Source organism: Neocloeon triangulifer, unplaced genomic scaffold, assembly GCF_031216515.1.
Source record: "Neocloeon triangulifer isolate White Clay Creek 2 clone unplaced genomic scaffold, ASM3121651v1 ptg000003l, whole genome shotgun sequence".
Taxonomy (NCBI): Eukaryota; Metazoa; Arthropoda; class Insecta; order Ephemeroptera; family Baetidae; genus Neocloeon; species Neocloeon triangulifer.
In genome coordinates, this window is record NW_026775546.1 from 3,268,699 (window position 1) to 3,281,721 (window position 13,023).

At 37.3% G+C, this 13,023-nt stretch overlaps 1 protein-coding gene across 1 annotated transcript in view; it reads left to right on the forward strand.

Annotated features, from left to right (window-relative positions):
- The first annotated feature begins 1,114 nt into the window (after positions 1–1,114).
- The window catches only part of LOC132205585 (potassium voltage-gated channel protein Shaker-like), an 89,075-nt gene continuing 77,166 nt past the window's right edge, over positions 1,115–13,023 (forward strand). The window contains exon 1 of the mRNA XM_059634717.1: positions 1,115–1,299. Coding sequence (XP_059490700.1) covers positions 1,115–1,299 — 185 coding nt within the window. The remainder of the gene's footprint in view (positions 1,300–13,023) is intronic.

A 13,023-nucleotide genomic window follows, 5' to 3' on the forward strand; every position in this document is an offset into this window, starting at 1 on the left:
AAACTCATTACCGTATCTGAGCCACAAAGTCCAACGCTTATAGAAATCGATTAAAAAATGGTCAAATATGGTGAAACAATCAAACATTGAAAAAAGTATACATTGAATATTGAAAGTTCTGCGTTTATATAGCTTAAAATTTGGGTAAATTATTTCATCTGCCGTTCTTTACTTCTCTTCCTTGGGGAATTGTTTTGTTGTCTATTTTTATATTCATCGGTCACAAAAATCAATTCCAATTTAGAATTTCTATAGACTGAATCAGCAAGCAACTGAATTTGAAAGCCTCAAGAGAATCAAAGTGTGTGTAAACCGTGTAAACAAAGAACATCTGTATCCATTTTGTAGAATTATTTCACAATTAATCGAGAGCATTATTTATGATGAATGAGTTAAATATTGAATTTACATGTAAGTTTCATAAAATAATTTAAAAGGTTTCAGCAGTATGATACTTGTGCTGTGAATTATATTTAGACAAAAATTAGTATCAAACCAATTATTTAATAAAAATATTTTTTCATAAAATCAACTAATAATTGAACATATAACATTTTAAGGAAATAATATAATTCGGCCCAAAAATTTATAAAACAAATAAATTTCTACAAAATATTATTACATAAACAAATTAAGCAAACATGATTGTTTATTCTTGCTCGGTCATGCTCGAGAGGAGAACAAATAATATTAATTTTTCAGGTAAAAGGGGGATTAAATTGTGTGTGGGATGAATTTTTGTTATAATTTTTGGACGACTTCAACAGAGTTTTTTATTTACAAAACTAGAAAAACCCAATTTTAAGTAATTTAAATTGTTTGGAAATTATTTGAGTAATGTGCATAATCATATCTGGACCGAGATGATGGAGCGAACGGGGCTGCTGCGGTAGCTGGGCCTCTTGGCTGAGCTGTGTCGGCGCAGGTCGGGGGCGGTGCGGCGTGCGCGGCGGCGGCGCGGGGGCCGTGCGGACGCCGCCGGAGCGGTAGTACTGCGTGGTCGGTGAGAGGAGCGAGATGGAGGGCCGCGTGGCGGCGGATTCGCTTTGGACGAGCACGGAGGCCGGCTGGTGAGCCGCCCCCGACAACAGCCGGCACCATGGCGTCGGTCAGCATGTGGCAGGGCGGGGGCATGGGGGGCGGCGGGGGGCACGGACAGAATAACCCCTGGCTCAAGTTGATGGGCATCGTGCACAAGGAGCGACGCCACCACGACCCGAACGCCTCCGCCACCACTTTGGGCCCCCAGCCGACGAATGCCACCTCCACGACCGCCTCCAACGACCGCAACCTGAATCAGTGAGTACCTTTCCTGATTGTTTCGACCTTTCCATGGGCGATAAAAATGAAAAAGAATCTCAGGACAGACGGAAATTTCATAAATTGCATTAATTTGAAATTCTTCGACTTCAACATTAATTTTAAACAGCGATCTTAGGAACAAAATTATACTAGAATGGATTGGAAATTGTGAAATTGAACGATTATTGAATTTTAATTATCATGTTTTTGTTTTTCGACAAATTAACCGTTAGGAATTGAATGAATATTTAAATTTGCAGCTTTAATAATATTTAACTGAAAAAATGGGGAAATTGATTTATAGATGAAAATTTTTTTAAGTCTAAAGGATATTTTTTGCATACCATTATTAAAGCTAAAACATTAATTAACCAGTTCTTCAGCTTCTATTTTGGCAGCCTGAAAGGATTTAAATCTCTTTGGAATAAATTCATGTTTAAATTTTATTTTGGAAATTGGCTTGCACCCATATTCTTATAATTAATGAGAAAAAATTAAAAGAAATTCACGCCTTGACTCTCCTGTTTCGCGCGATCAATTTTTAATATAAATAGAGCGTGAAAATTTAATATAAAAACAGGAGAAGGATTTCATTCTCGGCAAAAACAGGTTAAATCTGACTGATAAAATAACATTTTTGAGAAATCATAAACGTCTTCACTTCAGACTCATATTGACCTGAAAAAGTGCACACGTTGCTTTTTACAACTTTCTTCTCTCCATACAATTCTTCAAGACCCCAAAGCCGAAAAGTGCCTCTCGAGTGGCAAACCGCGCTCGTTATTGACCATTATTTTGGGCGGAACGTCTCTCGGTTGTTCTGAACAGAGCCAAGCGCGTTGTGTATGTTTTTGTGTTTCCCCCCAGCTTTACTGCCGCACTCATTTGTCTCAGAGAAATCACCTCCTTCCAAAGCAAATCCTTACACGCTTTCGTTTGCAGCTCTGAAAATGAAAAATCGTTGCTAATTGAGTGTGAAGTGTTGGGCAATTTTTCGAGTTAGGGAAAAGCAGCAGCACAATACGGCCAGTGCCACCTGATGCGTTTTGGGCCCGGGCCAAAATTTTTCCGCCGCTATTTTCAGAATTCCCACCGCCGTAAACCATCAATTTCAAGCGTGATTTGGCGAAAATAAACGAAAAGGCAATCGATAAATCAAGAAAAATATGGGATGCGAGATTTCCGACGGCACCTTTTGGCTGAGCGAAATCATCGTGGACGCAATAACTGCCGCGCGCAGCGACCGGGCGATCCATCTTCCAGCCCGGCTCGGCCGCCGCCGCCGACCCATAATTTCTTCCGCTGAGAAATGGCCATTATAAGTTTAGCCCGCCTTTTGACGCAAATCTGAGAAATATATTCAGCAAAAACGTTTTAGTCGGCGCTTCCAACGCGACCCCAGCACTTTTCGACGGAAATAAAAACCTTCGCATTAAAGCGGAAGGTCAACAAGGGGTCATACAATGAAAACTGATTTAAATCTACTTTTAAAGCCATTTACAACGATTTAAGTCTGTCTTTTAACTTTCTATGTTAAAATAAAAGTTTTTAAATAAATAGAAGTTGACAAATTTTTCTTAATTATAATTGCAAAACTCAATTTATTAATTATTTACTTTTTCAAGAAAATATATTTCAAAATAATTAGATTTTTGCATTAGGATTTTTGCGAAACAATTTTTTTCTATTATTTTCATCATTAAACAACCAAAATTATAGAATAAAATTCCCGTTTCAACACTGAGGGCAATTTTTGCAAACTTTTTTCTTCTTGAAATGTGTCTGTGGAGAAATAGCTTGTTGGATGTTCATTCACTGCTGTAAGCGTCTTTGATATCCCTTTATGGCTCTTTGACATGACCACATGTGCGATGGAAGTGTAGTGCTTACAAATCTTACAATCACTGAATGCCCAGCCAGACTTGCATTATATCTTGCAAATTGCTGCGGTCAAGTTCCTTGGCAGAGTACATGACGTCTCAGCACCAGCTGGCCCATCAAGCGAAACTAGTTTCATATTGAATATGTAAAAACTTCTCCAAATGGTAGCAATAACCTGTAAGGATTGCAGAAATATTGAACAGTTGAGAAAAAAGTTGCAGCATGGAGTTGTTGCTTGAATTATTTAATTTTATGAGAATTTTCCCCATCAAATGTGAGTATAATAATGTCTCAATAATACAAATATAATTTTTTTTTTGTTGAATTTGATCAAAAGTTCTTAGAAATTTAATATAAAATTCTTTAAAAAAATAATTTCTAATTTTTAAATATTCTCCGAGTGAGTCAAAATTGTTTTATTAAACGATTATGAAATAATAAATATCATATTTTTCAACGAATTAACCATTAAAATTTGATGACATTAAATTAGCAGCTTTAATAATATTTAGCTGAAAAGAGGAAATTGATTTGTAAATTAATAATTTCTTAAAGCCAAAAAATTAATGTACCAGTTCTTCTTAATTCTAAAAAGATCGTACCGTTTTTGTAGTTTTATTTAATTAAAATTATTTTCTTTTTAATCCAGCGCTCCTGCCTGAGTTTAGGCAACGTGGGAAGAAAGTCACTTGCACGGCTTTCATTTATTTATGCACAAATCTTACACTCACGCCGGGGTTTTTGCATCCTTTTTAAGTAAAAGAAGTCGCTGAGAGCACTTTGCAACCCAGGCTTCTGCAGCACAAACACCAACAACACACGCTAATGCTTGTTCTCCCTCATAAATAAGTTGGCTCTCGGTGCGTGAAATATTCAACAGGCCCCTGATATAAATATTAAAGCTGCCCGTTTTGCGGCTCCTCCGGAGAATCATTTTGCGCAAAGTGGCGGCAACGTGCTGGAATTTCGCACGCCTTAATATCATTTTGTAATTGCCGCCTCGATTTGGCTCTCTCGGGGGACGCAGCGAATTATGCTCGCGAAACAACAACAGCAAAAATCGCTCCGCCAAGCCGAGCTCAATCTGTAAACAAAGCACTCTCGCGTGCAGCTGAGCAGACCGGACCAGATTTTGCGCAATTTGCACCACCGGAGCGTGAGCGGGGTAGCAATGGAGGAAATTATTTTTGTTCGAAATGAAAACAGGTCGTTTGAGCTCGCATAGTATGAAATAAATAATGCAATATATAAGCGTCGAAAGTTTAAATTGTTTGCACACAATCTGTTGAAGCCAATCCATGACGACTTAATAAGACTTATACAAATCAAATAAATTTTTGTTAATTTGAAATTCCTCGATAAAATAAAAATATCAATTTTTATAATTGAAATTATGTCCAAATAATTTAGATATTTAATTGAATGTTTTTATTCTAGCAGTGGGATTTATTTAAAAAAAATTAAAATTCTTTAATTGTCCAGCAGGTTGCATAATTATCCCCTCAAAATTTAACTCAAATTAAGGTCAAGTGTTGCTGGTTGCTTATACATAATATATGAATTGTTTGATCCTTCTTTAGAAATCAAATAAATTAGCATAAAAATTTCCAAACATAATTTGGATAATAATTCGGAAAGGGGAATTTTAAAAATTCTTTTGATAAATATTTTTGTATTTTTAGTGATTTCCATTTGCAGGACTGAGTTCTTTTTAGAGATTTGCAAAGCTAAAAACTTGACTGCTTTACAATTCTATGCAAAAACGTCCTTTTTTGCACATAAGCATCTTCTTTTTAATTACTTCACTGTGCTTTCTCTCTTTCACCCTTCAAAGTTTTTGCAGCCAAATCCTATTTTTCCCTCTCTCGTCCCGGCGGCGGCGACAAAGGCGAACCAGCCATGCCCGAAATTCGGCTCAGCCACTTTAATTACGCGCGAGAGAGGCAAGAAAGACGGAATTGCCGACAGCAGCCAGCGGGAGCCACGTTTAGTTTGAAAAGGATAATATATTTTATTATTGTCTCAGCGAGAGAGTGGGTCTTTCTCTCTCTCTCTCTCATCTTGTTAGTGCTTGTAATTGGGAATTGCTGATGAAATGGCTCAACAAACGCGCGCGACGCGCTGGCACAGCAATTAATTTATCACAACTCGGCCGGGCAAAGCTTGCAAGTGACACTCACTCGAGAAATGGGGAGCGGAGAGAAAATACGACGGCGACTCGCGGGAGACAAATTGAACGGAAAAATAGCTCGCCTTTATCTTGACGGAAAAAGAGATGAAAATCTAGAGGAATGGGAAAAATCGCGTGATCTTGAATGGCCCAAAGAAATTTTTCAACGACGGAGAAGGAAGATAATTTGTGAATGGAAAAGATTACCAACCTTCAATAGCATCAGAGTCAAGAGATGAAATTGGTTCTGATAATATTAAATTCTTTTGCTCAATTTGAAAGCAGAATGGAACAATTCAGGATAGGAAAGAAATTAAGAAGAAGTTAAAACATAATACATTTTATAAATGACTTTTTTTAACCTTTTATTTAATGAAATGGGGTGAGTCTGAATATCAGATTCTCGCGCAAGGATTCTCCAGGAACGTTTGTGCCTTTAAAATTCAACTAAAGAACCATTTCTGGAGAATCTTTTCTCGAGAATCGTTTCTCAAGAATATTTTCTCGAGAATCATTTCGAGAATCGTTTCTCTGATATTCGGAGAGTTTCATCAAGTACCTAATAATCTCCATTTATTATGAAAAAATTAATAAAATTAGATTGAAGTACATTTTTCTTTGTATCGTTGTTGACGCCTCTGAACAATTAAACATTTTATAATAATTGGTGAATTTTTTACGTTTATTGCACTTGATACTAAATAAGAGCTTTTTTAGTGTATTTAGGACTGTGACGCTTTTCGATAAATGCAAATATTCTTCTCCAAGGACCGTGTCCTAACATTAGGTCGTGACATTTACGCACGTTTTAGCCTCTAGCGCATTTATTTATGGAGGGCGCGTGCAATTTTTGATGGCGCGACTGTAAAAGTGGCAATTTCTTTCACTTTCGTCTCTCGTCGTCACTCTCTCTCTCTTTTCTCCGCTTCCTGACAACGATCGTCGCCTCGGTCTTGCCCCCAGTGAGAAAATAATAATCATGATCTCTCACATAAAAGACGTTTTATTCCCATTGGGTAGGAAGACACACAGAACTCCCAGGAAAGAAAATAAAAATATATACTGGAGATAGAAACGGCAAGGGTCTATTTCCGTACCGCATTCCTATTCTTAGCACCCTCAGCTGGAGTTAACTACTTTTCTTCTCCAGATCAAACAAAACGTTGCCAATTCGCAGAATTTTTGGAAAATAATTTTTATTTTAGCAAGAAAGCGAGTTAAATTCTATTCATTATCTAAATTAGAATTTTATTCGTCTTTGGAAAATATCAATTTAAAAATTTTTCAATTAAATCTCCAGTCACAAAGTGCTGCAGTCTTTTCATTATTATTATAGTTTCTAAGGTCGAAATTCGTACCTCCTTGTGAGCTACACGTCTTTTATCATCGCTGTTTAATCGACTGGGGAAAATCAACAAGCGGTGCGTTGTTATGGAGGCCAATCTGACACGCTCATTCATTTGCCGCGTGTTTCGCACCCCCTTGGGTATTCACCTCGCACACCAGCGTTAATGCGTTGACCGCATTTGTTCAATTTGCGAATTCGGTCGGGCGACAGCTGCGGCCAAAGCGTGGGCCCTCGATCGAAATGAGGCGTGCTCTGGTCGGGAATGAGGCCTGCGAACATTATTATCTGGGCGAGTGGGAAATCACAAAATTAATTTCAAAACTAAATTTCCTACGCTTTTGATCGAAATGCAAATTAATTTCACAGCGTTTCGAAAATTTCTAATTAATATTCATAGAGTAAAAATATTGATTTAAAATAGGCTATTAACAGTTTATAATTAATATTGAATCAAAAGTTTCGTCAAATAAATTTTTAACCAAGAATCGTTAATAAATTGCAAATTGATTTGGTGAAACTGCACCATTTGAGTAAACGAAGCAAATAACCGCACATTTAGCGCATCAAAGAAGCAATCTTGCCAATGGCTGCGGTTTTACAGCTCTTTCCCGTTGCGCTTGGTGCAAATAATAAAACTGCACTGCATAAAATATATGTCAGGGCTCGACATCCGCCGAGCTCGGCTTTCCGCTGTGAAATGAAACTTTAATTCATCTGCATTCCGCCCGGCAATTTAATTAATCGTGTCGGCCACTCGGTCTCCACCCAGTTTTCAAATGCTGTTTAGATGCAGAGCGCTATTATGCAGCTGGCTTGTTGAAGAAGAAGGTTGCAGCACGCCCAGGGGCAGCTTTTCTATAAACATATAATATAGCACACGGCTCTCGTAGTGCATCCGAAGTTGCACTTGCACATCCAATTAGCACCCGGTGACGCAGGAAGTGAAGGGTTCAAATACTTCAAATAATTTCATATATTATGATAAAAAAAACTTACTAAATAAGTTAGAGTTATTTTAATTTGTTGAAAACTTCACAACTGATGTCGTTCAATGAAATTTATAAATTTAAGTACAAACCTGCCTCGTAAATTAAATTTATATATGTATTAATTATTTATGTTGTGTAATAATTTCTCAAAATCTCACTGGAATTTTCAGATTGATGATAAAATAATTAATGAAAAATTTATATATTTTTTTATCCATTCAGTTATGTATTTGATAAATGGAATTCTCTATTTTCCTATTCTTCCATATTCCAAATGATGCAGTTTAACATGGGAGTCATGGGACTATTAAACGTCTCATCAATTTGCAGAGACTAATAAAAAAAAAATTAAAGCAGATTAATTTTATTATAAAGAATTTTAAAATTTTCAGAAGAGTAAATATTAGAATTTCTGCCACTTTCAGTGGTTTTAATGATCCACACTCATTAAATTCACCGAGTTCATATTCAGATTCACCCCCGAGACTGATCAAATTGCAATTTGCAAAACCTCCTTTCTCCGCAATCGCCGACATAATCAACGTCAAGCCCGCTGGAGTCTGGAATGAATTCCAACGAGGACGATTCTGGTAACAACACATAAATTATCGCACGGGTGCGCCGAGCTGAAAGGCATGATTAATCGACTCCGGAGACGATTTAAGCCCGCTTTAAAGGCACGACGATCGAAACTGCGGCGAACAAAAATACATAACCTGCGCTCGGAGGCAGAAATGGAAATTCAAGAGCGGCGCCGCACCTGATTTATCTTCTTTAAACACTCTCAATCGATGCCTCTCTCATTTGTTCTAAGAAATAATGCCGGCCGCGGCGGTGCGTGGCGCCAAATTCGACCAATCAAACGGCCGGACCGAATTAATTCTCACGCAATTCACCCATAAAGAGAGCAAGCCGCCGACCGGCATTCAAATCGCATCGCCCATTAGCATAAATCAATCGCCACCCACGCATTCATTCGACTTCTCCGAGAGCGACGGACAACTTAATTGACGCCCCAGGCTCTCTCGCCGAGTCTCGCTGAGATGCAGAATTTGACGGAAAAGGTCGTTTCAACATCTGAGTGGGCTGCTGAAATGCGGTATTGATTAAAGGCGATTAAATCGTCTCTCTCGCTCTGTTTGGAAAGAAACTTTTCACCGCTGGAGTTGGGAAACACGCTCACTGTGTTGGATGCGAGATAAGGATTATTTTGGGCCTTTTCCGCTGTTCGATCGGGTTGGTTTTCAGTTGGTTAGTCGCTCTGTTTTAGAGAAGAATGAAGGCATACTCCGAAAATAATTAAAAAAATTACAATTTTTACAAAGTGGCCTGCAAAGTGTAAAAGCAAAATTGGTTAAAAATTGAATTTTATAATCATGGCAGTAGATCTCTCATCTAAATTATTCTTATCATACATAAAAGTTAAAATTGGATCAATAAAAATCCTTTTCACCTGACAATGAAAATTTACTACAAACAATTTTTCTAACAATAATAATTGCGTGTTTGATACTCTTTTTCAAATACCGTTTCCTTTCTTGACGATTTTGAATGTGAATTTGTTTTGAAAATAAAAGCGACTGAAGCAACGAAATTTGTCCCATGCCATCAACATAAATTTGGCCCTTGGTTAGCTACAACAAGCAATTCATTATGACCACCTTGGGGGTGTTGCGGCACGGCACATTTAGCCACAAACTTGTATTAAGATAATGTTTAAACTTTTAAGAGCCTAACCACCGCACCCTGTATTCCCTTAAGCGCTAGTCATTTGGCGTCCTGAAATTTTGTCGCAGAACTCGCGCGGCCACTCGTGCTCAAGCCTTACGACACTACAGGGAAGTTTTTTTCTTCATATCCTCCCATTTGCTAGTTTAAAAGTAAAAATATTGGAAATGGATAATTTTTTTTTATACGATTCAAAATTATTTTGGAAAACAAATTTGATAAGATGTGAAGATAAAGTAATTTAAGAATCAATTTATATTAAAAAAGGTTTTCAATTTTATAATAAAATTTCCTGCCGAAACTTTAATGATTTTTTAATTCAAAATCAAAATCAGAATAAATTATGAGTTTTTAATCAAGAAATCTTAATTACAATAGAATCTAAATTTTTTTTAGTCAATTTGCTGAAATAAACTGCTATTATTTTTTTTTAAAGAAGTATGGATAATTTTGACCTTTCAAAGTAAATAAATTGGCTTCTTTTAAGAAAAAAAAAATTAATCTTGTCACCACATTAAAAACAGCACATTAACTATATCAAAGCAAGCCTCGATGTGAACATCAAACAAGATTTTAAATTTGATTTTTCGTATTATGCGGCGCTGAAAATAAACGGCAGCAAAAAGTTCTGAGTCCCTTTTTTTAGGCCGCTCCTTTCCAGTGGCATAAAAATTAACTCGGACAGACACACAGCGGTGAAAAGGAGTCGCAGCAGGCGGCTAAGCCTAGACCGAATGAAGTCTTATTTAGCGAAGTGGCCTTCCGAAAATAAACGCTCATGCAGCGGAGATCATCTAAATTTATCTGCCGGAGAAATATTTAATTCCAGCCGCAGAGCAGGGATGACGAAAAAGCGCTATCTATATCTCGCGCTGCTCTCTCACGAACGAGAGAATTATTATCTTTCTGGCACGTCTGCGGCGTGAACTTTTGAAGCAAAATGTAGCCGCCGAAATAATTCAAACTTTTTCCCACACTTAGACAACTTTTCGTGTGTCTTGCAACTTTTCTACTCTCTCTTTCAAGTAATGTGTAGCATATTAAAAGAACTTTGTTAAACACACATTTCCCCCGGGCAACTCGGTTTCCTCTGCAGGTGGTGGCAGTTCAAGTCTCTCTCCCAGTCTATTTCCAGAGCGAGAATTTCGCGTCGGGAAAGTGCAAAGTGATTGCGTGAGGCCAAAATCAATAAGGAAGGATGAGCGACGAGCGAGAGGATGGAACCATCCTCTTCCCTTGTTCGCTCAAGTGCTTGCTCAAAATCTTTCCACCCGAACTGAGAACAAAGGAAAATACAGGGTTTATTACAGCAAATATTGGGCTTGGCCCGAAAATAATAAGCGAGAAGTGGCACACTTTTCATTTCCTTCTTTTATTTCTTCCACTCTTTATTCGAAACAGCCAAGGCATCTCAGGCAATATCATCTCTTTGGAGTGATGATGGCTGTGTGTTTGATATAAAGGGAACAATTTTTCATCTTCTTCATTTTTTTCAAACACGTCATTCAACAACTTTCCTCTTCTAGAACTTTCTCAACATGGTAATTTCCTTTTCATGAAAAATAAATTTCAATCCATTTGGAGTGAATTTTTTGCAAGGTTTCTTGATTCGCAATTAAAAGCTTACGCATTCACGGTTGAAAATTCTGTCAAATGGAATTATTAATGAGCTTATAAATGAAACTCGTTTGATGTTGGCGGAATCAAAAGCCTTCTCCGTCTGTTCAATTTAAAATGAGGAAAATGAAAAGCCACTCACTGTGGAGCTATTTTTATTATATAAATTAATTTTATATGAACATAAATTTTGACGCTATGTTTCTTAAAAAATTAAGTTTTTTGGTATAAAATTACTACCCAAAAAAATTGATTTTAATCAATTCATAATCATTTCCCTGTTAGAATTAGCAAACAAATTTCTAATCTCTAGGGTGATTTTTAAATGTAAATTATTATTTTCAATTTATAATTTAATATGAGAAGATCATATAAATTTTTGTTAGCTTCTTTACGGCTTTCCTTCTGAAATCCGTATAAAATAAAATGCTTTTTGTTAATCAATTTTATGAATAAATTAAAATTTTAAGGTTACATAGGACGAGCCATAATGGAATGATTTATTGATTATCATACGCAATTCCTTAATCTCAAATAAGATCAATTATTTTTCAATATCAGCCCATAAAGTTTTTGCAAATTTAATTAATTCGCTGCTTTGTCAGGTTAAAAAATAGTCCCAAAATAAAACCTTTTCACAAGAAATTTTTCATGAATTTAGGTGCGATTTTTTAATTATGAAATTGGTATTCGGTTCTTAATTATAGAAAACTTTTTTAAATCATTGCTGGTCTCGCCAGTCATCAAAACAATTTCAAATTTAATTTGTATTTTTCTCCTTCCAACAAAAAACTGCAAGCTTTTTCCCTCACAAAGAAATACAATTGAGCGTCGGCCAAATTTCCGCTTCGGCGGGAATCTCTTTCTGCGTGTGCGAGCAACGTGTTATTCTCACGTAAAAAATTCAGTGCGACTTCCAGACTGCAGCACGAGAGTGTTTCGCCCGGATCAAAATCTCAAGTTCCAGCCAAGCTCATCCTCTTTGCCAGAGGAATGTTTACCACCGAACAAAAAGGCGGCTTTTCACTGTGCCGGGCCCGGAATTGAGAGAGAGCAGCTGCAGCAGCCAGCCCGGACCACCCCACGACTAGGCTGGCTGGCGCACCCCCGGACCTACCCTCTCGCAACAACCACGTGTTGAGCCGCCTTGGCGGATTATGAAAGGATCATTATTATTTTTGTCATGCGAGGAGGAGTGTGTTGCCTGCCTTTTTATCAAAACATCGGCAGAGGGCAGTGGCGCAAACCTTTTCAGTTTTTAAAACTAATTTTTTTATTATCAAATATAATATTCTGATGTTAAAAATTAATTTTTGAATTTTAAATTTAATTTATTTAAATTATTATTTTTTAATAAAATATGAAGGGGTTGGTCCGAATATCAGAGAAACGATTCTACAGAAACGATTCTCTAAAAATGATTCTCGCGCAAGGATTCTCCAGGATCGTTTCTGCCTTTAAAATTCAACTAAAGAATCCTTCCTTGAGAATCCTTGCGCGAGAATCTTTTCTCAAGAATCTTTTTTTAAGAATAGTTTCTCAAGAATCGTTTCGAGAATCGTTTCTCAAGAATCGTTTCTCTGATATTCGGACCCACCCAAAGTTTCTCTAGGTTTAAGGCCTATCAATTCTTCTAAAAACATGTACCATAAAATTAAATTTTCCCTTTTATTAATTTTGAGTTTCTGATGGCCAAAGTTTTTGCTAAACCCCTCGGCTTTGGTAGTTAAATTTCATTTGTTCTTCTAATACAATGGTGGAGTTTGACAAGTTCTGCGGAAGTCTTTGATCCCTGCTTACCGAACGGCAGAGAAGACGATTGTGACGATCTCGGGGCTGTATTTCGCACACTGCCCGAGCAGTCGCACACACAAAGGGTTGAAACTGGGTGTACAGAACAGAAACACCCAAGAGGGCGCGCGCGAGAGCCGCTGGCACTTTTCCAAAAATAGCGCCACGCACCGCCGACTCGAAAGGGGTCGTCGTCG